Source organism: Podarcis filfolensis (genome assembly GCF_964270895.1).
Source record: "Podarcis filfolensis genome assembly, chromosome: 13".
NCBI lineage: Eukaryota > Metazoa > Chordata > Lepidosauria > Squamata > Lacertidae > Podarcis > Podarcis filfolensis.
The window spans coordinates 31,058,966-31,086,568 of NC_139615.1; the positions used below are offsets into that span (position 1 = coordinate 31,058,966).

General features: G+C 45.5%; 1 protein-coding gene and 1 long non-coding RNA gene across 21 annotated transcripts in view; one reads left to right on the forward strand and one right to left on the reverse strand.

The window, feature by feature from the left end:
• Window positions 1–27,603, forward strand: part of SRCIN1 (SRC kinase signaling inhibitor 1) — a 321,699-nt gene that overhangs the window by 196,945 nt on the left and 97,151 nt on the right. For 8 of the 19 annotated variants that reach the window (XM_083582373.1, XM_083582372.1, XM_083582374.1 and 5 more), the window contains one exon: window positions 13,381–13,404. The exons of 6 other annotated variants lie outside the window; for them this stretch is intronic. In XM_083582373.1, the coding sequence (XP_083438499.1) occupies window positions 13,381–13,404 (24 nt within the window). Of the gene's footprint in view, window positions 1–8,556; window positions 9,052–13,380; window positions 13,405–27,603 lie in introns of those variants that run through there. 5 more of the 19 variants (XM_083582369.1, XM_083582371.1, XM_083582355.1 and 2 more) reach the window with 3 other exon arrangements.
• On the reverse strand, window positions 8,714–18,982 carry LOC310748191. Of its 2 annotated transcripts, XR_014541182.1 has the most exons (5): window positions 18,890–18,982; window positions 18,415–18,484; window positions 10,296–10,452; window positions 9,267–9,425; window positions 8,714–8,811 (listed from the first exon to the last, which is right to left on the reverse strand). It is a non-coding gene; the product is annotated as an uncharacterized lncRNA (long non-coding RNA). The 2 variants fall into 2 exon arrangements; XR_014541181.1 differs by lacking the exon at window positions 10,296–10,452.

The window sequence follows — 27,603 nt, forward strand, 5'->3', positions numbered from 1 at the left end:
AGGTGGGATGTAAATGCAGAAAACAAGCAAACTCCCATCACCCCTGGCCATTGGCTGTGCTTGCTGGATGATTGGAGTTGTGGCTCAGCATCATATAGAGGGCCGGTATCCCCCCACCCACCTGTCCTAAAACCTGCTTCTTCCAAAGGCGAGAGTGAAATCCCTCGCCATCCCTGGATGCTCTCCTTGTGCAGACAGGTGTTTGAGCTTTGAAGTCTTGCTTGCAAAGGGACCGCAGCGATGGAGCATATGCCAGGGATCCGTGTGGTCCTTGAGACGCTGCTGGACTGCAACTCCCATCATCCCAGATCATGACCACAGTGGCTGGGGTGGATGGGATCTGGAGTCCGACAGCACCTGCAAGGCCAGAGGTTCCTCACCCCTACATTCAATCTAGTTAAAAAAGATCCCGAGCTGCTGCCAATCAAAGAGTTGATGGGTTGGCAAATGGGCTCGGCTTGCTATAAACTTGCTTCCAATGCTCATATGACCCCCGCATAGTCCAGATCAGGACATCTGGAGGGCTGTGGGGCGGGGAGGAGGGGTCAGAGCTCAGAATCTGGTGGTGCCAGCCCCCAAAACCTGAGACCAGACCGAGCCCTCGTCCTCTTCCCCCTCCCCCTAGCGCTCCAGCCGGGCATCATGCACAGCCTCCAAAAGACAGGTGGAGTCCTGGTTGCCACGGCGACAGTGTCCTTTTAAGGGAAGCTAGAGGAAGCTCCCGTTGCATTGCTAAGGTCAGGCTTGGGGGGCTAGGATGGCAGGCGTGTGATGGAGCCTGGGAGGGGGGGGAGAGCTGCACCTGCATTACTCTCCCCTCCGAGGACGGGTGATTCCCCCCTCCCTCCCCACGCAAAAGAAACCTGGCATCTCCCCCCCCTCCATCACCACCTCTGCATAACCCAAGAACGAGAGAGAGAACCGTCTCCACCAGCAGCGGTAAAGGGAGCGCGGGGAAAGAAGGCAAAAAGCGAGCCGCTGACGGATGAATTTATAGACACTGCAGCCTCCCATTGTGTGCAGTGGGCTGCTGCTAGGTATGGCAGGAGCAGGAGGCTGTTTAAGGTGGCCCAGCGGGATCTAACCTGTGGCAGGTAAGGAGACGGGCGGAAGCAAAGTCGAAGCAGGGAGGAGGAGGAGGACAGGTGAAGGAAGGCGATGGGAAGAAATGGCAGTGGTGCTTGGGGAGGGATGGAACGGTGGTAGGAATCGGCAGCTCAGCTCTTGCATCTTTCCACCGGTGCTCAAATTATGGAGGGAAGAGAAAGTGCACAGAGCTGCTGCTGCTGCCCCCTTCCCCAACCCCTCTGACTTCCGCGGATGCTTTTGAGGGGTGTGTGTGTGTCGGAACCTTTTAAAAATAAAACTGAGAAGAGAGGTTTGTTGTTTCCACCCCTTCCCCTCCCCAATTTTCCCTGTCATTCGATCACTGCACCAAACTGTGCAACAGAAGAACTGGTCAGTGACACCCCGCCATCCCAAATCTGAAAGGGAGGGAGGGAGGGAAAAGCAGAGTCTAAATTAGAAGGACGTCACCGTCGCCGTGTGTCCTGTGGGGCTGCAGATGGCTTGTGGGGGGGGGGGGCAATGAGGGGCAATAAGGAACACTAATGTAAGGGACAGATGGTTACCCTATAGGGTGCGCACACGCCGCACACGCGCGCGCACACACACACACACACACACACCTTGTTCTCCCAGTGGCTGCTTGGATGTGACCATTACATATTGAGCATTGTTGGGCATATTTTAATTGTATGTTTTTTTGGGGGGGTGAGGGGGAAGAGGCTTGTGTGATTCTGTATTGTTGCTAAGCCACATCAGTTACAAGACTCCGAGGGTCAGCTTGAATTTTGGTGGGCAGTTAGTGTGAGTGAGGTGGGTGTGTTTCGTATGCGTGGCCCTCTCCCCTCCCCCCCACCCCCGCAACCCAGGGGAAACTGACAGAGGCTTGCAGCACCTTGAAGCCTGTCTTATCTATTATTATGGCTTTGGAGAAAAGGGCAGCGTTGTTTGGGGCAAGGATAATGATTGCTTGGTTACATTTGTACCCAGTGCTTTTTTCGGGGGGGACGGACGGACGGACGCAGGAGTACACATACCCCTAAACATTTTGTGAATCTAGGTTTGGCCTCATTGGGAGGCAGTATTTCAATATGAGTAGGAAAATGAGAGTACCCCTAAACATTTTTAAGGGGGAAAAAGCACTGTTTGTATCCCTTCCCCATCCTCAGAGGTGATGCACATGGGTGTTGCATCATTTCATCCTCACCACAACCCTGTGAGGTAGGTCAGGACAGGATGGGACTCAGTAACTGGCCCAAGGTCACCCAGTGGTTTTCAAAGCTGAGGGAGGATTGGAACCCACTTCTCCTTAGTTTCAGGCTGGCATTCTGACCACTATACTAGGGATAATGACAAAAGGGCATCATGTTAATTAAGATGGGAGTCTTGTGTTGCCCCCTTCTCTCAGCATACTGGAAAAGATAAAGTAGCAAGAAATAAGTTCTTAGAGGTATCAGACCTACCTTTGTGGATCTAATCAACAGGAAACTCTTCCCCCAGATGTGTGGTTTCTCTACATTTTCAGTGGAAGAAATGTACTTGCACATGCTCAAAAGCACTCCTCATTTTATTTCACACAGTCAAGACGGAGCCATAGCACTGAGAATGGGGCAGAGTCTTGGGCTGTGTTCACACTCCTGTTTGCTGTGCACTCATTGCATTTGCAGTGCTGGGTTTTTAATCCGCGTTCGCAAGACGTCATCCAAAATGCGTATGTACCCTGCACTTTGATAGATGTCTCGTTTCTCAAACTAGCTTCACACGGACTGCAGACCTTAAGCCATTCCTATTTTGTCTCTAGCCAAGGTGTGAACACCTTTTCATAGGGTAAAGACATCCCTGCCTTGTCCACTCCTCCTCTAGTGTGACACAAGCAGAAACGAATCTGACTTTAATGAAGCTGTGCTGATGCGAATCGCTAATGGAGAAAGAGCTCTGAAATGCACAGGGATGGGGACCAACTTCACTGTGCTCTAAGGTGGTAAGGTGAACACCTCTATGCCAAGCCTTTTCTTATGTTAAGACTTCCCTTCTTATTCCTTTCTCTGGGCTGCTTCACAGGATCCCATGGGTCAGACCAGAGAGCTGTGATATGTGCCTGCCTTGGGCATCTTCTGCAACCCATTCCTAAATCTCTTTGAGAGAAAGGAAATATTTTTGCATGACTCCCTAAAACCTCAGAAAATCTATTTTTGCTTCTCCCATTTCCATGCCTACCACCATCACCACATGCATCAGCGATAAAAGCTTTGACTCACAGACCCTCCATTAATATAGTATTTCCAATTTCCAATTTTGCACTTGGGCGTTATGCTGTGATCAGCCTAGAATGTTACTGCAAGGTGATAACGTTTATAATGCTCTTTCGACCGCATTTTTCATTTGTGCAACAGTTGGGCAGCACAAACAGTTGGGCAGCATGGTGGCTGCGGTCATCTAGCGAATCAGGGTCAGCAGGCTGCCTTAGGCTTAGTTCTCACAGAGATTGAAAAATATCACTTCAGATTGTATCTTGGGGCTCACATGCAACAGACTGCACATGGGAGATTCTTCTTTTGAATGCCATTTTTATCTGTTCTTTCTTCCAATTTTTAGTACTCCCTGCAAGTAGAAATGTAGCACTGTAAGGGGTGAACTAGGAAGGAACATCTCCCCCTGATGTTGCTAGCATGAAGGTTTGGGGTTTTGTTCTGTTTTACTTAAAGTGGCATTCAAAAATGGCATCTCTGGACTCCTTTGAGAGGAAGAATAGCACCAAAATTGAATAAATATTCTTCTTCTTCCTCTACCGCCATCTTGAAGTGGTTAAGTCCAGTGTACCATCTCAGGATACTGTTACTTCACTCTGTTGCATGTGTAGACGGATCTGATTTAATGTTCCTGTAGATTTGTGCAGATGGAAAACCAGTTGGTCAGGGATGGGAGCAGGCTAGGACACATCTCCCTGACATGCCAGCTTTCTACAGGAAGAGCAGTTGTGTGTGTGGATGTGTGGATGGGCATTCAATTATATATGTCTCCCCCTGCTGGCTTAAACAAGCCACTCCACTGAAAGAACAGTGACGATGTTTGGCTCCTCGTGTCCTTTAGGGTTTCTATTCTGCCAAGTCTTGTAATTAAGAAGTAGTGTCTGGGGATTTTCTAATTCCTCTTCCTCCCCAATCCTCTTTCCTTTTGTGCCAGGTCCTTTAGATTGTGATCTTGAGGGCTTATTATTGATAAGACTGGGATGAAAATGTTTTAAGTTGGATAAGTAATATTGGAGCTTTGATTCCTCAGTGAGAAGTTGACCTTCATTTGATTTTTATTATGACATCAATTATGACATCAATTACTCTCAATATGTGTCGTATTTAGGTTGTAACTCACCCTGAGTCCTAGAGCATACTGATGCAAGTATGGTGCATAAGAGATGGTGAGAGGCAGTGTGGTGTAATGGTTAGTGTGCTGGCAGGCCAGGGTTCAAATCCCCACTCAGTCATGAAGCTCCCTGGTGTGACCTAGAGCCGTTTGCTCCCTCTCAGCCTAACCTACATCACAGGGTTGTTGTGAGGATAAAATGGGGAGGGGGAGAATCACATATGCCACCTTGAGGAAAGGTGCAACATAAATACAAATAAAAATAAATAAATTGCATATGTGCATAATGCAAAAGCCAAACGAATAAACAACACCCATATAGCACCCCCATGTAGAGCATCAAATTTGTGTGATCTCATTCTCTGCCCCAGAGGGATTGCAGTATATTCTAGGTGGAGAGAAGGCTGGAGTCCTGCAAAAAGGGAACTAGGTTTTAATAGGATATACGTACCAGCTCAGCTAATAGAGCATGAGACTCTTAATCCCAGGGTTCGAGCCCCATGTTGGGTGAAAGATTCCTGCATTGCTGTGGGTTGGACTAGATGACCGTCGTGGTCCCTTCCAATTCTACGATTCTGTGATTCTATGAAATGAGAAGTGGGGAAGAGGCAGGTGGTAGCAGATGAGCAAACCAGACGAGGCTGGGAATATTTGCTGAAAGGAATGAGGAAGCAAGCTTTGGAAGGGGCTCCTTCAAAAGAGAGAGGGAGGGAGGGAGGGAGAGAAGCAGCTTAGAGGCTCTTTAGTGGCCCCGGGTGCACTTGATCACGGCTGCTGTGTACAAAAAGGCAGCGCAAGGATGTTTTCGCCTTCAACAAATGATCCAGCGCTGCTACTTCCCAGCTCCCTGAAAACAATTGATGTAGATCTGCGTGTGGCTGGAGGGAAGTGGGTGGGGAGAAAAGGGGGACATCTGTGTTGATGGCTGCAGGTTGGCGGATGCCTTGTCCCCTTGTGGCACCCTGTAAACACAAGCTGGCTATGCGATGGAGCGGTACCTGCTTCATAGCATCTGATTCCATCAAAGCTTCATCTCCCCAGAACTGAACAGGCAAATATTTGGGAGATGAAATTAATTCCTGGGTTTGGGCTTTCTAGATAATGTGTTTGTGGCTGGATCCTTCTGTTTTCTTTGTTTCCTCTAGCAGCAGCAGCAGCAGCAGCAGCAGCAGCAGTAACAGTAGTAGTAGCAGCTGCAGTAATAATGCATTTATATAGTGCTTTAGTTTACAAAGTGACAGAATATGTCACCTCATTGAATCCTTAAAAGATCCCTGTAAGGTAGATTTCAGTATTATTTTTATGAACAATTTGAACAGTATTGTTCTCATCAACAATTTTGGGCAGCATTAAAGTTAAAAGCACCCACCTCTGAGTGATCTCCCCCCTCCCCCCTCCCCGTGATCATTTTGCAGCATCATGACATCATCCTGTTCCTTTGGTGACTCTCCGTTGGCTGGGGCTGCCCATGTGACTGACTCAGGAAGAATTGCTTCCACTCTGAATAGGCTTCACTTGCCCTCAGTGATGTCTGTATATAGTTAAGCCTGATTGGCTAAATAGCTCCATGATGTCATCCTGTTAACCAAAAAAGAACAAACACAGTCTTGGCTTTTAAATCTGAAGAGGACAGGCAAAGTGAGCAAATACAGCTTAAAATGACATAGAGTTTTCAGCTGGTCCTAGTCCTGGTCATGAGAATGGGATGTTAACTGTTGTGCTTCCCATTTTCATGTCTCAATTTTGACTCTTCAAACCTGTGTGGCAGCTACACTTGGAATGCCTTATACAGTTTTAGTTTAGAAGCTGCTGCATCTCAAAAAGGCTACTGTGGAGTTGAAAAGGGGATGCGGGTCCGCTGTGGGTTAAACCACAGAGCCTAGGACTTGCCAATCAGAAGGTCGGCGGTTCAAATCCCCACGACGGGGTGAGCGCCTGTTGTTCAGTCCCTGCTCCTGCCACCCTAGCAGTTCGAAAGCACATCAAAGTGCAAGTAGATAAATAGGTACCACTCCGGCGGGAAGGTAAACGGCGTTTCCGTGCGCTGCTCTGGTTTGCCAGAAGCGGCTTAGTCATGCTGGCCACCGGAAGCTGTACGCCGGCTCCCTCGGCCACTAAAGGGAGATGAGCGCCGCAACCCCAGAGTCAGCCACAACTGGACCTAATGGTCAGGGGTCCCTTTACCTTTACCTTTAGAGTTGAAAAGGGCATACAGAAAAGTGCAGCCAAAGTGCCACTTGGAGCATTTCTCCTATGAAGAAAAGTTGCAGTGTTTAGTCTAAGGGGAGAATGACTGAGGTTTCTCCCTCTCTCACAATATTTAAAACCAGTGGTCAGAGCATAGGAGCCAACTCCTAGGGGCCAAGGTCTCTTTGCCCCCCCTAAAATATTTGAGGTCCCCCCAATGTTGCTAGGCATTGCCAGTCAAATGGTATGTGTGTGCCATGCCGTATGATTATGTGGGACGGGGCTTACATGGGCCTCCCCCAAATTTTATTCAAGTTGGCACTCCTGGGTCAGAAGCAGATTTAGGGGAGTGCAACCGGTTCACCGGCTCTGGGCACTGAGCTGAGAGGGCACCGCAGAGGGCACTGCAACAACAATGTACAACGGAAGGCAAGAGGTGGGGGAGCATCAAATTTTGGCATCGCACAGGGCGCTGCCAAAATTTGAAAGCCCAAAGTCCACCTCAGGGGTCACCTAATGAAGCTGAATGATAGGATATTCAAGGCAGACTCACAGCTACTGGTATTCCGAGAACATCTCCAACTTGGCTAGTAGCTCTTGATAGAGCCTCATCCTCCACAAATTTGTCTAATCCTCTTTCAAAGGCATCCAAGCTGTATCGTCATGGCTACGTCTTGTGGAAGCAGGTTCTGTAGTTTAACAATCTGCAGGAGGGTCACAGGTTCATCACCCCTGCCTCAAGAGGAGGATCTAAGCAAATGAGCTATGGTAGGGAGCTGCTGGAGGTGACCAGTGAGAGGGAAAGAAACTCTTCTGGAATTCTAAGTTGACTTCATTGGGGTGACAAGGGAGAGGCCAGAAGGCAGCCTTTATTCATGCCGTGATTTCAGAGTTGCATATGAGGCATTACAGCAGCTGACCTGCTTTGTTTAAACCCGGGTCTGTCTCAGTCACATATAAAAGCAAGGGTGGGAGTATGATTTTTAAAGCAAAAGGGACATGAAGTGCCAAATTCTGACCTGAGCATCAATGGATTAAGAACTTTTACCTGAGTTTACTTATTTCCTCCTCCCTACCACTTCATTTTCCTTTTGAGTTGTGTCACATCTTGTAAGCTTGGAGGCAGGGATTGCCTGGGTTGCAGTGATTTCTAAGCCACACTGGGAGTTTTTTTTGTTTTTCCTAAAGTGCAGGATATTTTTTTAAAAAAACAACAACACCTAACTAATTAAAAAAATAATAGAATAATGTTCTGTTTTGAGTCTAATTCATTATAGTTGGGTTTAAGCTGATTGTAAGAGCGAGGAATTAGCTGGGATGTACTGATAGCGTCCAATTTTTACATACAATTGATGTTGAGAGCTGGTGTCTCATAGTGACTAAGAGTCTGGTTTTGGGGGTGAATGGATGTGGAAACAATTCTTAATGGGAGCTAAACACAATCCCCGTTTCCTTCCTTGTCTATGGTTCAGATCTCACCTCTCAGCTGTGACCTCACTAAGTAGCCATGGGCATCTGTTCTCAGTCTCCCAATTTTGATATGGGGTTACGCTGCAGCTGCTGATAATTATCTGACCCATATCTTAGGGTTGTTATGGGGATTGTTGAAATAATGGGTGGGAAGTACTTAATAATAAACCAACCAACCAACCAACCAACCAACCAACCAACAAACAAACAAACCCTATTATTATTAGTTCACGTAGGGAGCACTGCATTTTAATGGGTAACTGATCAGTATTTAATTCACTGAAATGTGTGCCCTTAAAAGGCACAGCTAGGAATGGCCGGCCTCCTTGAAATTTTGCATTCAGCCTCTTTCTGTTGGGTCTTGTTGTCATGGCTGTGCTTGAAATTTGATCAGCTTTGCCACTTCCTGGTCACAGTTCCCATGGCTCTCTCTGTTGCTTAATGGAAACCAGGGAGAACGGAGCAGGGAACTGCTAGGGTGGGAAGCCACAGATCGAGAAACCTGACTGCTCTGCCTTATCAGGGAACTGCACCTGCTGTCACATCAGGTTCCCACTGAACCGGGATGCCATTTTCTGAGACGCAGATTCCCCTCCAGAATTTGAGAGCGGATTGTGGATACTCGAGAAACTTACAGTGCAGCACTGATGAGCAAAGCAAGGATTCCAAACCATCTGCACGCATGCTGTCGGATTCTGTGGCAGGAGTGGGGAGTGACCTCCAGGCTCTCTGCAAAGAAGAAAACACCCTTTTGAAATGTCGAGGGTCCTCAAACTCTCCTTTCTAGAGCAAGCGTGTAGGGCAGGGGGGTTAATATCCAAGCTGATCCACTCCAGGCTTTGCATGTCTGGTTTTCTAAATGGAGAACTGTCAGATCAAAGTGTATGGACATGTGCAGGAAATCTGCTGGAGCCTTAACATGGCCTTTGCAAGTGGTTTTCTGGACAGCGTTCCCGTGCTTACAAAAAGGTAAGCCAAAATTTTGGCCAGTAGCTGTTTTGGCAGGTGATCTGGAGCCCCCACAGAGGGAATGGCTTCTCCTTTATTCTGAGGTGGGGGGTCTACTTACTTCCCAAACCTTCGAGGCCAAAACAACACAGGGATATCCAGCACCATCTTGCTCACTAATGGGTTTCTGTGGAGTGTCTGGCTGGTCACCATTGGAGACAACAAGATGCTCTTACCCTGAATGTGCCTTTCCTCTTTCCCAGCATGACAGCTTCTATTTTACATGCACTAATTTAAGCCAACTTATTAGCAGAGTGTGGGTCCTTAAGATAGCCAGAACCAAACCATTCATGCATAAGAGGGAAGTTTCAGCAGACTTGGTACAGCCCCCAAATCTGCAGGGGTGCAAAAGAACATTTAGATCATCAACAACAAAAACCCTCCAAAGAGGGAAGGGATGGGGTGGGGAAATAACTTGTCCAATGAGGACTGAGCATTCTCAGTGGCCATGAATTCTGACTGACTAGGGCTGGAATCGAAAGTTGGAGAGGAAGGATGGAGTTCTGGAACCCTGATCGGAAGCAACATTTTGTTGCAGATCCCCACTTTTAAAGAATGGCATTTAGCACACGCTCAAAAGCGCGCCCTCTCTCTCTCAGCTTTCAGTGATACATGACCTTAAGTCGTTGCACCGGAGACAGATTTTGGGCCATAGCTCTGGCTCAGTCTGCCCAAAAGCCAACCTTAGCTGGCCTGTGGTTCTTTAATCATGTGGCTGTACTTTATTCCATGTTGCAATCCACTCCTCAGCCTTTGTCATTCTTCATATCGTCCTTTCCACACCGTTTGCCTTGCTTTTATCGGTGCTAATAAGGCTGTCATTTCAAATCCACTCACATGCCCTTATCTCCCTTTGATTCTCCCATCCAAACAGAGTGATATTAATTGTGCCTCTCCTTCCTGCTTTCCCTTTGAAAAAGAAAAATATTCTGCTGATGTCATCACCACCCTCTCCTGCTGCAATGCAATTGATTTCCCATGCCAATAGCTGCACTGAAGGGTATGCACTGGATAGCTGTGGGGGGATAGCTGAGTTCCACTGCAGAGATCAACATTTTTGCCAAGAGGCAAATAACAAGCTTGTTAAGCCTAGCCAAATATCCTTAAACCAGGGTTCAGTCACCCAGTCCTCACCAATGCTAAAGCAGAACTGCCTCTCCTCAGCCCATATTTTGCTTCAAGTCAGGAATGCTGTATGGACTTACCCTTAGTTTGGCTGTTGTCAATGTGGGCGAGTCCATGATTTCCCCCACACATGCAAGAATGCTCCCACCTTCAGTAATTCAGTGCATAGAGTGCAAATAGAAAGCTTTCTTGTCCAGGGTGCAAACAAATCACTATCTTTCCCAATGAGGTACCTGACTGCAAGGAAGTACGCTCCATTGACAGCTCCATACAGCATAAGCCAAAGAATACGAACACAAGAGATGTAAGCAAACTGCCATTTGACAATACATGTCTTAAAATAGCCTAGAAGCATATGCCCTTCTAGTGCCCCAGTAACTCGCTTTGTTGAACCTTGGTCAGCTCTACATGCAGGAGAGTCTTTTTTCATGGACATACAAACAAGCAGCTATCCACCTGTGTTTTGAAGGGGTGCCGTCTTCAGGTACAACATGATTTTTTTCTTCTTCTGAATAGATCACTCCATAGTTTAGGAGGGGTTTGGTGATGTGCAGAGCTGGCCTTTTCCTTTGCCTGCTGTAGATTTTCCCTGCAATCTTACCCATACGTATTAGGATGACTTACTTCTGAGTGGATAACCATAGGATCACACAGTAAATCTGGTATTCTCTAGGAGACGTCAAAGTCTGCTGTTATGGTCCTAGAGCCACATACAACATGTGGGATGAACTCTTTATTTGGGCCAGTTGGCATTTATCAACCAGAAAGGTTTTGAATCTTTGTTGAATCAACCTGTTTCTGCAGGAGAGGTCACCAGAGGCTCTTGGTACCTCCGTACCTCCCTACCACCAACACTTCCTCTCTCTCTTTTACATATGTAACAATCAGTTAATCAGAAACCATCATTTGCAAAGCTCGGTCTAAGGCAGAAATCTGTGCAGGCTTCCAAGTTCTACAAACTCAGAGCACTTGGGGACATTTCTGCCCTGGTTCTTGGCTTCTAGCACAAAGCCACAATAAGGCAAAACCATCACTTTTGTTCTAGGGCTTCCAGGCTATTACTATTTTCAAGTGGGATCCAATCTCATCACTAACAAATTCACATTCAGCAATGACACTTGATTGGGAAGTCTTGGACAAGAAGCCCGCTTCCCCAGAAGACCAGACTTGTTGTGTTAATAATGATGGGAAAGGTAGAATCTCTCTTTGCTCCCTGTAAGCAAATCAGGACAAATGGTAAATAGCTCACCTTGCAGCTATAGAGGCACATTCTGAGACACACGTGCGCCGTGCAGACAACAGCATGTTCTCGTTTGCTCACTTGATTCTCACATTCCTCAGCACCCTTTTTTGTTTTCCCTTTTATCAAATTTTGGACTGTAAGCTCCTTTGGGGCAGAGAACTTATGGAACTCTGCAAGTGCCACGTACTTGCATGGTTGGCGACTAGATAGGAAGGAAAAGGTTTGCTTCAGTTCATGCACTAAGCTAGGGGCAAGCTGTTAGTGGCTCTTGGGTATGATCCAGCTCGCAAATCAATTCTATTGTGCTTCTGAAGACCCTACCAAATTTTAGCCAAGGCATGTTAGAATGCTTGCCCACAGTTTGACTTGTAAAGAGAATGAAATCGTTAGGTACCTCCGCTTCCAGAGTTGCCCCAGTCTACTGTTGTAGAGCATAATTCTGATATCTTTCTCTCCCCCACTCTCTGGTTGTGTTTCTCATAGACCAATGTGGCATTTTCACAGTGCTCTGTGCGTGTGCTGTATTGGGGAAAATGCTGTTCTTTAGCCAGAGGGTTCGTCCGCTGTGATTGCTGTGTTGAATGAGGTTGCACAAATGTCACAGGCGCCTGTTGTGTCTGCGATGCCACTGGCAATCAGCAGGAGAGCTCCTTTCCCACCCAGGCCCATGAGATTTGGTGATCTTGGGCACCATCCGGGCAAAGCGAAGCACTTTGAAACCCCATTATTTTCCGTGGGGAGTGTGCTGAGCATGTGGGGGATTTCTCCCACGGTAATTATAGAATTGTAGAGTTGGGAGGGATGCTGAGGATCATGTAGTCAAGCCACACAGGAATATGCAGCTATCCCATGGAGGAGGGGGGTCAAACCTGCAACCTTGTCGTTACCAGCACCACACTCTAACCAACTGAATTATGGGATGTCCAAGGTGCTTGATGTTGGTTGGATTTGTTGTCGCCACCGTAGCTTTATAATACCTTCTTCCCTGATTGATTGCGTGAGAGCTCATGTGACAGCTGTTGGTGTGAACTGAGCCAGCCTTGAGAGTGCAAAGCAGGCATGGCCTGGGGTGAGGGTGTGTGGCCTGGGAGAGTCCCAGGGGCCAGGGAGCGAGGTTTTGCCCACCTGGGTCTGAGGTTCCCAACCCTGCATTAGGTGGTGGGACAGGATCTTACGCTATTAGCTGGTGTGAACATAAGTATAGAACCAAAAGTGACACGTACTTAGCATACATTTTGTTGATTTCACTCTTAAATCTGCTTAGACTGTGTTTTTACAGGGCAGGGGCTGACCCTGTCTTGCTACAAGGAGATGACTTTATGACCGTGATGGACACAGCCCAGCCACCTGGTGCAAACCTTCTTTGAAGAGTCTTAACTTTTTAGGCAGAGGAATCAAATTATGCAGAATGAGCAACTGCTTCTGTACCATGTTTCCTAATTTGCATAATATTTGCTTCATTCTTTTTTTAAAAGATGAAGCACTTTTTTTATTGGTATTAATATTGCCCCCAACCTTCCTTTAAAAGATCCTTGACACGTGTGTGTGTGTGTGTGTGTGTGTGTGTGTGTTTGTGTGTGTGTGTGAAGGGCGGAGGAATCCACTTGCAGTGAAGTCTCACTTTGGTACCACTGCATCTCTACCTGTTTGAAAGCCTTCCTCCAGAACACCCAACCTAATTTACCTATCCATTTTAGCAAATCCATTGCTTTTTTTTGTTTTGTTTCTTTTTCTTTTCTTTTCTTTATATAAAAAAACACCATTGGGAGGGGACTTTAAACAAACCAACTTAAAAACAGTAACGCCTCACGCAGTTTAAAGTCAACTGTTTGCTCAAAACAGAAATCTTAATGGTATTTTTTTGTTCTGTTTTTTTTTTGTTTTGTTCTTTTTTCTTTTCCTTTCTTTTGTTTGTTTGTTAGCAACCAAACTACTGGAGCTTTAAGGTCAGTACTTCCAATTTTTACCCACACCCAACGCTTTCGTTTAAAGGAAAATTGCATGCGCTTCCCCACCCTTTTCTCTGTATTTTTTTCTGTACGGTGTGCACAGGTTTGGGGAGGGGATTGGGGAGGTCTCTTTGGCTTTTGCCCTCTCTTCCTTGCACCAGATCTCCTGTTTCTATGAGCTGTTTCTCACATTAGCCTCCTCAAGCATGGAGGAGGGGGGCTCCAGGAAGGTGCTGCAGCATCTGGAAGTGTGAACTGGAATTTTAAACGGGGTGCATGGGTGTCCACAAGTGAGAAAAGGGGGAACGTTGCCCTTCCAGATTAGACATAATCTTCGCACCCTTTTTAAAAAGAGTAGGTTCCTAGCACCTAAGCTAAGAGACAAAATATACAGGGGCTGTTCTCTCTCTCTCTCTCTCTCTCTCTCTCTCTCTCTCTCTCTCTCTGTTTTTTTTCTCTCTTGGTGTGAAAATGTAGCCTGTTCTCGGTTTCAGTGTTTTCCTTTGCCTCCCGCCACCCTGGAAAAAAGCCTGCCAATACCCAGAGTAGGGTGCCCCTGGGTCCTATATTACAGAGGCCCCAATTTTGCTGGAAGGAGTCCTCTGTTTGAAGGATTATCCATCCAAGTCCAGTTTAAAGCTGAAGAACCATAAGAAGGGAGGCCAGCTGGCGCCTTGGAGTAGCCCCTCAATAATCACCACCTGAGCTTAGAATCGTAGAGTTGTAGAGTTGGAAGGGACCACAAGGGTCATCTAGTCCAACCCCCTGCAATGCAGCTAAAGCATCAAAGGCAGATGGCCACACAACCCCTGCTTAAAAACCTCCAGCTTCCAAGTCCGATCCACTGTCAAACAGCCCTTACTGTCATAAAGGTCTTCCTGTTTAGTCGAAATCTCCTTTCTTGTAACTTGAAGCCATTGGTTTGAGTCCTGGGCCCTCCAGAGCAGGAGAAAACAAGCTTGCTCCATCTTCCGTGTGACAGCCCTTAAGATATTTGAAGGTGGCTATTGTCTCTCCTCTCAGTCTCCTCTTTTCCAGGCTAAACATACCCACCTCCTTCAACTGTTCTTCATAAGGCCTGGTTTCCAGACCCTTGATCACATTGGTTGCCCTCTGCACACGTTCCAGCAACATCCTTCTTAAATTGTGGAACCCAGAATTGAACACAGTATTCCAGGGTGGTCTGACCAAGGCAAATTAGATTGGTGCTATTACTTCCCTTGATCTGAACACTATGCTTCTGTTGATGCAGCCTAGAATAGCACCAGCTTTTTTTGCTGCTGCATCACACTGTTGATTCATGTTAAGCTTGTCATCCACCAAGACCCCTAGATCCTTTTCCACATATATTGCCAGTAAGCCAGGTTTACCCCATCTTATATTTGTGCATCTGATTCTTCCTGTCTAAGCGCAGAACCTTACAATTCTCCCTGAGCAGGTTACAGCAGTTTAAAATTCAGTATTAAAAACAATTAAAATCAATTGCAGTCACAGGAATTGGGTGCACCCCAAACACACACATATCTCAGGTGTCAAAGGCCAGAGCAAAGACTGGGGTTTTTCCACATTCACCAAAAGCTGACTAGTGAAAGTGCCAGACATGCCTCTGTGGGGGAGATTGGGGAGAGAGGTATTGTATCCCCATTTAAATTATATTAATTACCTCCACATTTGCATCTGTAAATAGAAATTGGCACAAGTGAATTCTGTGCAAATCTGTGTCTCCCCCCCCCCTTTTTTTTTTGCAATTTGTAAGTGGCCACGCTTAAGTGGAAGGGTTGAAGAGAGGTCCCATGGAGATGGCGTATTTGCATATTTGTCTTCATGCTGCCATCAGGGCAGGACTTTAGGACCGAGGTCCATGCCCCCACTCTGCAGAATGAGCAGCAGGGCTGGCTTATTATATTCTGAAGCAATGCACATTTCCATCCAAGGATGGGGGTGGGAGGCTGAACTAATAAGACCATTAAGTGCAGAATTTAAAATTACCTTACTGCATCACTGCTCTAGATTTTTTTAAAAATGAAAACAGCCTTGGGAGGCTGCCAGATGAGAAGGGGAAGCTTAACCTTGTTCCCCCACCAGCCATATATATATATATTTCACTTTCACTTTCTCACACACACACACACACACACACACACACACCTCTGCCCCCAAATGCTATTTCCTCCCCCCCCCCCACACACACACAAAAGGAAAAAGAAGCTTGGGGAAGGCAATAGGTTCAGAGAAGAATGTTTCGTAAGAAATGAGTTAAGCATCTCTACCCATCCTTCTGTGAACCTCACAACATCTTGAAACAGTTTTTCCACATCCTGCGGTGCCCATCCCTCCTCTCAGCCTTGCTGATGTGGTCCAAAGGAAAGTAGAGCAATACGTTTGGCACCAGCTTGGCTGCAGGAGTTGCCAGAAGGAGGCGTTCAACTGCCTTAGGGGCTCCACTCCTTCTCTGTAAGATATCTGAGGTTTAGGACTGGAGTTTTCCTTCTTCCAGATGGGCTCCCTTTCCAGGTGGACAAGCCGCATCTACTCCTCACTTCTACAGCATGTGCAGAAGCTGCCTTCTTGACTACTGAACCCACTGTTGGTCTAATACGCCAGAGCCTGTCTTCGCATGCAGGGGAAGTCCCTAACAGCTAGGGTTAGAGACCCATCAGCTATCCTCACCTGGTTTAGCTGGCCAGTTGAGGCTGCTCCCAGGTATGGCTGCTGTCGCGTGCTGAGCTCTCCTAGGAGCCGCAGGTGAGAGCTGAGGGCAGGACCAATGGTAAACAAATTGCCCAGAAGGAGCATGACATGTACCCAGCCAGAGGTACTACCCCTCTCCAAACACCCCATGCACCTCCCCAAAAAAGCATTCAGCATTCCCACAAAACTGTAATTCTCAAGATTCTAAGGCATGACAACCAATCACATTTCAAACCAGTTTTAAAAAATCATAATTTATATGGCCACCATCAATATACGCAGTGTTCTACAAGGTTTTCAAAGCAAAATGCCTGATCCCTTGACGCCTTCAATTCTGCAATTTAAATGTTGGCAGCGGAGGTGAATGGCTGGGCGATAGCGGAATGCAGTGTGAGGAAATGCAGACATGACCACTTAGGCTTCATTTCAGCAGAGGATGAAGATTAAATGCGCCGTGGCAATGTGCAGCACAGCCGCATCCTTAATTTACGCCTAAGTTTTAACTGGCTCTGACAAAGTCATACAGACGGCCACGTCAGCTCAGCAGTTTCTGTCTTTCGTACAGCTAATTAGTCCCAATCAATACATCCAGAAAAAAATTTCAGGAACAATCTGTGTGTAAGGTAAAAAATAATAATAGTTATGTGGCACTTTAGCAAGATTAGTTTAGCAAGATCGGTTTAGGAGATTGGGCAGGGAGGGGGTCCAGGAAACAATAAAGTAGGGAATGCCAGCATCTCCCAGGAGAGGTGTCAAGACCCAGTAGGGTGGGGGAGAATGATCAAAAGAGTTTAGGGATGATTCAAAATGCTCTCAAGCCTTCACTCCTTTAGTAGTTGTCTTGCACGAAATCACTTTAAGATGCAAAATGTGGTTTGCCTCCAAGCGAGCTTTGCTCCCAGATTCCCCAGCCGCGGAAGGGGAAAAGAAGGGATCCTGCAACGCTGGTGTCAGCCTTAGATGGTTTGCTGCCTGAGGCCCAAAGAAGTCAAAATGATGCTGTGGTCTAGATTTCCTTTCAGCTTAAAAAAAAAAAAAAAGCCTCACGTAAAGGCAATAAATAAATAAATAAAAATGGCAGCTCTTCTGAAATACGTTGCCTGAAGCAACTGCGTCCTGTTGATGCATGGTAAGGCCAACCCTGTTTTGTACACCAGGAATTAATCTTTCCTTTTTGGTAGTTTGGCAAGAAGGGATAGGAATCGTGGCCAGTTCCTTAGACTCGAAGAGGAGAGCCATCAGCTCAGAGTAGCAGGAGTTATTTAAAAACTGTTGTTCTTTTTTAGGGCAGTGCAGAGAGTATAGCCAGGGCGGTGGACCCTACTCAGTTTGCGGGCTGAATGATAGGGGTGGAGATGCTCCTTCGGGTATACAGGGCTCCTTCAGGTAATCTCTAGCAAAGACCTGCAAAACACATATATACACATTCCAGCATGGGATGACCCTGTAGACCATAGTGTGTGTGTGTGTGTGTGTGTGTGTGTGTGTGTGTGTGTGTTGTGTGTGTGTGTGAGGGAATTATCACAAAGTATTTGCCACCTGTACTTCCAGAATTTGTGTGCAGAAAAGCCAGATTGTGTCCTTTGTGGTAGAAAAACAAAATCTGAACTCCATAAGCTGCCTTATACCAGGTCAGATGGGGGAATCAAATTTTGGAATGTTCCATCTCCAGACAAGAGATTCCCTGCACACAGAAAATTAATACGTTCAGGAAAAGGGTTCCAGCCTAGTTTCTTCCTTAACAGGGTGGGGTGTGTGTGTGTGTGTGTGTGTGTGTGTGTGTGTGTGTGTGTGTTTTGAGGACCAGTACATGTGCCAGTCTCAAGTAGTGCCCCTCAGACACAAGTTTACTGCTTCAGTGAAAACATACCCAAAGTATAACACAAATCAATTTTGCATGATCTCAGTGTGATAATAGAGGAGTGAGTATCAGGGTGAACTGTGTCGTGCTTGGCATGCTCCTTTTTTTGCTTTAGCCAAATAAAACTGCTTTGGTTTGGTAGAGGGTGAGCGAGTTGTCGGTATGAGAGATATAGCTCGACTCCCCAGGATTTCTTTGAGCGAAGTTCACAACACCTAAGCTAATTTACTCTGTGATTCTGTCATTGCCTGTGTGTAAGTGTGGCTTCCAGACTTCGGGCTTAGAAGACTGCAGTTCAGGAAATTATGTTAGTTGCTGTGCTGATCCCATAGTGTGATGGCTTGAGAATGCTCTCCGCAAGAAAAGCTGCTTGTCTCTCCTCCCCTGCGTTCTCCGGCAATACCGTGACACATAGCATAGGAAATACCATGTAAGCCAAATACCTTATAAAATACCTGTATAATTTGATGAGTGTGCAAGCTTTCAGGTTCCACAGAATTCTTACTTGTGCCAGATTTGAGAGTTCTCGAATAAAAAATAAAATGCATTTTAAAATGTGCATTTTTAGAGAAAATGCATCTAGGAACAGCCTATTTTGAGAGGAAATAACCTTAGTAATGTGCATTTTTTAAATAGAGAAAACATATTTGAAATACCTATGTGTTTAAATGCAAATTTTAGTGTAGGGTTTTTGTTTAAAAAATAAAGCTGCTCATTCTGCCCATGCTATGCTTTAAATCACCACCTAACTCCACATTGTAGAGATCTTGCCTGACCTGATTTGGGTTGTCATGCCATACCACATGTAGTTTCATATATCCCATCCCTCCCTGCTGTGCCACAGATATGTGCTTCTCTTTCCCAGCTTATTGCCTGACTGAGGCTCTGCCACACATCGCACAGCTTAGCTGTCCACCCTCCCATCAGCACCGCTCCCTCAGCAACAATTGTCAGAGGAATTTCTGGTCTCTTTGTCCCGTTGCAAATTCTGCCATCGATCACCCACTCCTGCTTGGTACTCAGTGGTCCTTCGGTAACCTAGCAACTGCATCCTCAGCAACAGAAGAAGGGAAGATGATGCGGGACACTAGAACTAGTAACTGTCAATTCTTGTTTTAAAAAAACAACTTACCATTTCCTTTGCATGCTAAAATAGTTGAGAGCATTATTCTTGATGATTTGCTTTTGTGTCTGCGCACGCACGCACACACAGATTTCAGTTGGTTTCTGAATTACCAACAGCCACTTTGGAAATCAGTGAGATCTCTGCCTGCAAACCTCACATTATGCTTTCACACTTATTTTCAGAATCTTAAAAAGTTTACTTGTGAGCTGTAGCTTGTGAAAAGTGCTCTGTGTGTTCCTCAGAGGCACTGTCTTCTTTGTTGTTATACTACGCATCTTAGCCCTGATATTAACAACAGGATTGAAGGCTGAGCCCTAGTGCAGGGATGGGGAACCTATGCCCCCCCAAGGTGTTGGTGGACTACAATTCCCATCATCCCTGACCACTGGATCATGCTGCCTATGGCTGATCAGAGCCGGAATCCAACAACATCTGGAAGGTTACAGGCTCCCCACCTCTGATTTAGTGGAACCTCAAATCTCATACCTGAGTAAAGCCAGACCTTGTTACTCCTTGATTCAGGGAATGCATTCTGTCCATGCCCAGAGGAACACTTCTTTATTGAAATGTGGCTGCTGCTCATTTCAATTAGGGCTTCGTAGGAGATTTTCCCAATGGATTTCATTCCATAGTGAGTACTAGGAAAGAAGATACCTTTTGGGTTTTCCACCTTAAGCACCAAACTGCCTTCAGCTCTGAAGCCTTAGCAGGCCAAGGCCTCAGCGGAGACAGCAGCTTCTTCTTACCTTGTGTGGGTCTCTTTTGTTTGCTTTCCTCCAGCAGGCTGGGGAGTTTGCCGAACCGGCGCTGCAAGCATCAGAGATATTTGCTCTACCAAGTCAGGCAAATGTCAGGCAGGCTTATTGCTGTAATCCTCTGCCAAAACGCAGCCAGCGCCCTGAAGGCCAGGCCTGCCAGCAGCTTTGAGAAACATCTGTGCCTTCTGTGCTGCTGTTGCTTCTGCGGTTGCTGCTGTTGCGGAATTTGCCCTCTGAGTAGTTGAATGAAAGGTTGCGTTTTGCTAAGCCTGGCAACCAGGGCATAATTCAAGCCAAGCTTCATCACCAGAACTTTTTGACTTAACTTGAAAACAGCCAATCAAAACAGTGCATCTGAGCATGTGCAGGCTGCGTTTGTTCTCTGCTCTTCTGAACAGCTACAGCACACCTGAGATTGTGAGCAAGAGCTTTCAGAGGTGTGTATGTGTGTTTGTGTATGGTTTTGTAAAATACCTTCTTGGAGAAGGGAAAAAGGTTAACCAAGCCACCTGAACCCTAATCTTGTCTGGGGTGCTGACTCTGTGGGCTCATTCAGATTTCCTTTAGTGCCATGTTTCTAAACACAGGCCTGCACCTTAAAACTCTGTGTCCAAGCAGGCTATCTTTGCCCTTCTTGGTGAAAACCCTGGCTCTTTGCCACTGAATCGGAGCAAAAGGCAATCTGCGGGAAACCCAAATTGCCATTTGTTCTGATTCAAACTTAAAGAGCGGGTTTTCCTGGGGAAAGTGGCGAGGCAAAAAATAAAATGCCCAGACACTGAGCTTTAAAGCCTAGAAAGCACAGGGCAAAAGGCCAGTGTGGGAGAGTCCTGTCTCATCTCACTTCAACCTCTAAAGGCTGATTCACACGTGACACTTTCTCCACAAGTGTTTGTCTGTGCATAGCTTATGGAAATGATACCATCACGTGTAAAGACTACACATAAAATAGGTCCATGCAGAGTCCTCACTCATATCTTATCAGGTAGGGGTTTTGCAAGATGTGCAAAAGACATATTTGTAATAATACTAATACCAATGCTAATAATTTTATTATTTATATGCCGCTCATCTGACTGGGTTGCCTCAGCCACTCTGGGCTGCAACCAACAAAATTATTAAAAACACAACACAACATCAACTATTTTTAAAAATTCCCTGAACAGAGCTTCCTTCAAAAAGTCAAATCGTTGTTTATCTGCTTGACATCTGATGGGAGGGCGTTTCACAGGGTGGGCGCCACTGCCGAGAAGGCTCTCTGGCCTGGTTCCCTGCAGCTTCATTTTTCGCAGTGAGGGAACTGCCAGAAGGCCTTCTTCACACGATAGACTATGCAGGGCTATGTGTGTGTGTGTGTGTGTGTGTGTGTGTGTCCCTTCCCCATAGCTATGTACACCTAGTACTGTACCTTATATGTAGAGAGAGCATAATAACAACCAATAGGCACTGAATGTCTACCTGGCCCAGCATTTTGCCTCCAGTAGTGGGCCAGGGATGCTCACAAGCAGAGCCTCACAGAGACAGCCATGCCTTGCTGCTTGCCTCCAGCATCTGTTACTCCAAGCTTGGAGACACATCCTTCTGCCACCCCACCCAAGAGTTGCAGGTAGTGTGAAAGTGAGATCAGCAGGAGTGCAGGAATCTGCCCTACACTGATAGAGATTCAGACCCGGAAGCTTTCCCAGCTTTTATCGGGAGATGCTGGGGACAAAAAATGTTTGTCGCTGAGCTGAGGCCCTCACCTCCGGTAAACAGGATGCTTTTGTTCTGCTGTTAAAAACCCAAAAACCTGTTTAGCACAGGTGACAGTGGGACAAAGGAAATGTGTGAATAATACACAAAACCCATCATCAACCTTCAGCAACGGCTGTCTCTCTCTTCAGCTCAACGTATTCTGATTCTGAGCATGGAGGGTGTCATTTAGCTGCCTTGCTTCAAAGCCATTAGTAGACCTACTTCTCCGTGAACAGGTCTTTTCTTTATTTTTGAAGCCATCTAAGCTACCGGAGGCTTCCACTAACTCTTATGGCAACAAATCCTCAGTAACGCAGTGTGTGGAGGAGCACTTCCTTTTGTTAGCCCTGAATCTTTTGTCCCCCCTTTTTTTTTAACTGGGTGACCCTGACTCTTAGTATTGTGAGAGAGGGAAACATCCGTCTTTATTCACTCAGCATCCTGAGCAAAGCGAAGCCTTTATTCATTACCCTTCGATGTGTAAAGGCATGTGTTTTAGGGCAGGGCAGTGCTTCCCACAGGTAAAGGCTGCTTCAGGCCTTCAAAAGGATGTGTGAGGGACAGGCCCCCAAAATGGGTAAGGCTTGTGGGCACACAGACCCTGCCTCTATAACATCCCCACCAGTGCCAGATTTATGTATAAGCTAAACAAGCTATAGCTTAGGGCCCCACTCTCTTGGCGACCCCCCCAAAAAATTAAAGGAAAAGAAAATCTGGATGTACATTTCCAAAATATAAGATAAAAAACAAAATAAAACCTACATACAGCAACAGTGTTTTGTGTAGGTTTCTATGATGTAAGTAATGGGCTGTGCCTGCTCTCTAAAATACTACTGGTTTGCTCATTTCTGTATATAGGGTGCCTACATTCTGCATAAGGGACGCGGGGGGCGCTGTGGTCTAAACTACTGAGCCTTTTGGGCTTGCCAGTCAGAAGGTTGGCGGTTCAAATCCCCACGACGGGGTGAGCTCCCGTTGCTCGGTCCCTGCTCCTGCCAACCTAGCAGTTTGAAAACACGTCAAAGTGCAAGTAGATAAATAGGTACAACTCTGGTGGGAAGGTAAATTGTGTTTCCGTGCGCTGCTCTGGTTCGCCAGAAGTGGCTTAGCAATGTTGGCCACATGACCCGGAAGCTGTATGCCGGCTCCCTCAGCCAATAAAGTGAGATGAGCGCCGCAACTCCAGAGTCGGTCACAACTGGACCCTAACGGTCAGGGGTCCCATTCTGCATGGACTGGTTGTGTATCAACATGTGCAAATGGCTTTAGATACCTATTAGGTCCATAAATTACCATATAGCATAAATTCAACACAAAAAACAGCTACAATTTGTTGTTGACAAAGGACAGCTGGACATATAAAGGGCCCCATTACCTTCAGTAGCTTAGGGCCTCAGCAAACCTAAATCCAGCCCTGATCCCCACACATGCCAACTTTGCCCACATCCTCTCCTGATATCCATGCATTTAGCCCAAAGTTGTGCAGGGGGATTGTCGTCCTCTTCTCAGCTGAACTTGATTCATAAACCATAGAATCGTCGAGTTGGAAGTGGCCCCTGAGGGTCAAGTCCAAACCCCTTGCAACGCAAGGATCTCTGTCCATCTCTGTCCATCAGGAGACCAGATTGCACAGGGTTCCTGGTCGTAGGGAAGATTCTTAACTGTGCTGAGCTACACATTTAACCCTAGCGTGCATTTTTGCAAACAATTCTTGACTGAAGAACTGCATTTCAAAATTGGGGAAAGATTTCAAAAGATTCTTTACACATTGCTTGGGAAATGGGGAAACAAGGTGGTGTTATAAGAATTTTAAGGTCATATCTATATCTATATCTATATCTATATCTATATATCTATATATATATAATGTTCATAACTGTATATATAAACCACATGTCTGAAACCCCCACAGAAAAGGTCCTGAACAAATTGACCTCAAATATTTCTCTGCAAGGTCAAAGTGGGAAACCTCCCCATTGTCTCTTTCCTCACAAATCCTGTCTTAAGGGTACATTCAAGATATGAACAGGGTGTGAGCCTGTGATCTGTGACCTGGATTCAGGAATTAAGTAGTTATAATAACAAAAGAGTGGCCAAAACCCAGATAATGCAATCAGGTAATTTGCCAGACAGGAGATAAACAATGCACTCAGATTTCTTTTGTAGACCGCCTTTTCTGTGATGTAGGTATGATGTTTCTGGGGGGTGGTCTTGGGCTACACCCCTTCTGTGATGTATGTATGATGTTTCTGGGGGTGGTCTTGGGCACAAAGGCGGGCAATTTAAAATGTCTATATAAGGGCTTGTGCACATGGCTCGGGGTCCTCCTCCTCTCTCCTGCGTGTGGGGGAGCACCCTGTTGCAACAGTTAATAAAGATCAGGCTTACTAGCTGCTTTGCTTCTCAATATTCTCTGGTTGGTCTCTGTTATTTTCTCCTACCGATTGAAAACCTACGAAAGGACTCTATATGGGCTCTTGGGTACCCCATAAGGGAAAAGGAGCAGTTTTTTTACTTATATCAGTGGATAAAAATCAATAATTTAAAAAAATTAAAATAAAAAAAATGGATTTTTTTATTTAAATCTGATTTTTAAAATAAAATGCTTTTGGAGGAAAAATATTCCTAAAGATAGTTTTCTATTTAAGTTACATTATAGTCCAAAGAGTATTCATCAGGAAATAAGGATTTGTTTTAAGTTTTTCATGTGTGCTAAAACTCAGTCTAAGTTTTTTTTAAAAAAAATTTAAATCGCTTAACCACATCAGTTAACAAACATGGATACATATGCTATAATGTTATTGTTTTAGTTAAATAAATTGTTTACATTGTTTTTAAGGAAATGATTATTTTTCTCCTTCCAATAATGTACAGCAGAAAAGTTGTCCAAATATAAACAATAATTTCATAATGTCTTTGTATTTCTAATAGTATAACCAAATCAGTAATTTTTGATATAACTGTAAGAACTACTCCGAAAATTTATTATTCCAAAAATGAAACCTTCTTCTGGTTGTAAATATTAAGATTATACCAGCAAGAATGAGTCTTTCCGTTAAAAAATGATTTAAATCAAGTCTTACTGACTAGTGATTTCATTCTAGTCTTACTGACTAGTGATTTAAATCGTGATTTAAATCAATTTGATATAAATCAAATCCACCCTGGTGTGAATTAATTAGAACTGCACTGCCCTGAAATGCAAACGGAATTGAATTTATCCCATCCCTAGCTAAAGGTGCTGTGTTGGATCTTTTATTGTTTGGCGTGCTTAAAATGGTGCACTCCAGGTGTTTTTGCTGGACTCCAACTCCCATCATTCCTGACCATTGGCCATGCTGGCTGGGGCTGATGGGGACTAGAGTTCAACGTCATCCAGAGGACACCAGGTTGGCTTATATACTTGAATGTCTCAGATTTACATTTTCGTACTGGGCTTGCAATGCTGGACTGATCAAGCCTTTCTAGAGTGTTGCTTTAGGTTTTTTTTTATCATCCTTGAAGAGTTGGTGACGCCTGTATTTTCACATTTTCACATTGTGCACAGGCCGCCTTTGGTAAGAGAACTTTGGATCTGAAAGGTGGCGGGGAAATGCTGGCAATAGATAAGAAATAAAACCTGAATCAAAATATGTTTGTGCAGCTCCTAGCACATGGCAGCTGATTTAATCAGCAGAAATAGCTGAGGCCCTTGCTCTGGGTGGACAACTTAAGAAGGCCTTTTGCTCATCTCCTTCTCTTGCATTCCGTGGGTGGGTTGCATGCAGACACACACCCTTCTCTTAAACCCGCCCACCCTGCTTTTCACCCCACACGTATTAGCCAAGGGGGTACAACTTCCCCACTAATCCGATTTTAACAGTAATCTTGTTAATGCTGAGATCGGGATTAATTCTAGGTTAATCGGGATAATCCTGACAAAATGGTGAGCGTTGTAAGCATACGATGGATTAATTGTTACCCTAAGCGACACGCGGGTTTAAAAGAAGACTGAAATTCATCAGGGAGGCCTAAGACGGGTGAGAAAGGGAATAAGGCCAGGAGTTAGAGGTCAAGGACAGGAAGAGGCAGCGATTTTATTTCTGCTGGACCAGAATCATACCATATACCAGAGCCTGTCAAGGGTAGAAGTCTTCCTGAATTAAAACTAGCATCCATCTGCTTCTCTAAGCATGACTGCTTGTAGTAGTAGGCAGGATTAAACATTTGCCTTCCTTTGCAGCGTGTGGATTGGCCTATTTACTCGAGACATCTGAAATTCTAATGGTCTGGGATTGTATCAGCTGATCTGTGGAGGTAGTCTGGAAGGTCCAACTCTAGTGCCAGAGACAGGAATGGCAATTCCCCCTCACACCAATTCGCATGGCGCTTGGATTCATTGGGAGACTTCCCCCTGGGTGAGCACCACTGAAACAAGAAGGAACAGGGGAAGGTTCTGTTTCTGCCTCCCATTCTTCTATCTATCAGAGCAGTAAAAATCTGCTACTGGAAGCAGCCACTTCACCTTGACTCATGGTAGAGCATTCCCCTTTTGACACCCAGAAAGGATTTTTAGTCCTCGAAACCAATGAAAGTCCAACATCCCCTCCTCCAAAATTTGAAGCAGGCAGTGTTCATGGCTTAACCATTAGATACTGTAGGCTCATGTCTACAAAACTCCCAAGGGCCTACAAAAATGGGCCTATTGCTACTACTAATACAGTGGTACCTCGGGTTAAGTACTTAATTCATTCCGGAGGTCCGTTCTTAACCTGAAACTGTTCTTAACCTGAAGCACCACTTTAGCTAATGGGGTCTCCTGCTGCTGCCGCGCCGCCGGAGCACAATTTCTGTTTTCATCCTGAATCAAAGTTCATAACCCGAGGTAATATTTCTGTGTTAGTGGAGTCTGTAACCTGAAGCATATGTAACCTGAAGAGTATGTAACCCGAGGTACCACTGTAAAATCAAAGCAAATTATTGTTTGATTTAGCGGCTTACCCAATCTTTACTCACCAACATGCAGGTATAATATGCCTTAAGTATATGCAAATCAAACTTTCACATTGCAGCAGTTTTTGTTAGCAAAACCACAAAGTAGATATTCAGATTTCATTTTTATTTACTTATTTTGCAGAGCACATTATCAGCTGAGAGTAGTGCAGGAGGAGATAGTCACGCAACATTATTCTCGTGTGCCTAGATCTATGACTATGGGGCCTGTAAAATGTAAATACTGATCTTCAGATCTGTTGGAGTGTGCGCGCGCTGGAATTATAACCTGGGATGTTTAGAATGTACACTTGGAAATACATTGGCTTTCCCATCATCACACACTTAGTCACCAAGATGAAGCCGATATGATGGCTGCACATTAGGTTCTCGTTTGGAATCAGATTGATCTCCCTTGAGCTCCTAAGCCGCATCCAGCAGTGTGTCTCTGGCAGCATTTCCAGCCTCTGCCTTTGTCAGGCAATCAGCCCCACGCTGGCCGTCCCTGCTCCCAGTTCCAGACTTAGGTCATTTCCAGGTGACCTGCTATTATTGAGCTTCCATCCTGATTTGTTTGCACAAAGTCTGCACGGAGGTTAGTTGACCTCGGCTATTTATTGAGCATTCATTCTGATTTGTTTTGCTTTGATTTCTACAACGTTGCACCAAGGAGGTGTTACCCCATGTCTCCCTGTCCTTATCACAAACAATAAATAAGCAACAAACAAACCAGTCCAGTTTGGGTGGGGAAATGGGTTTGATGCAGAAGGGAGTCAACTTCAATTGTGCATCCTGAATGTGAAAATACCTGAAAATAGTGACATTGTACCCTTATGCCAACGTTCCCTTTGCATTCACCCCCCCCTTCACACTCCTACCAAAGATCCACTACACGTGCCCTATGGTAGGAAACATAAACGTTTAGATTTAATCTGGAAAAAGAGATGACAATGTTCATATTTCCCATAGTTATCTGCAAAGGAGGTGGGCTCTTCTACATTAGCCATTTATTGTGGAATGGGGTACATCAGGGTTCCGTTTTGTCCCTTGTGGTT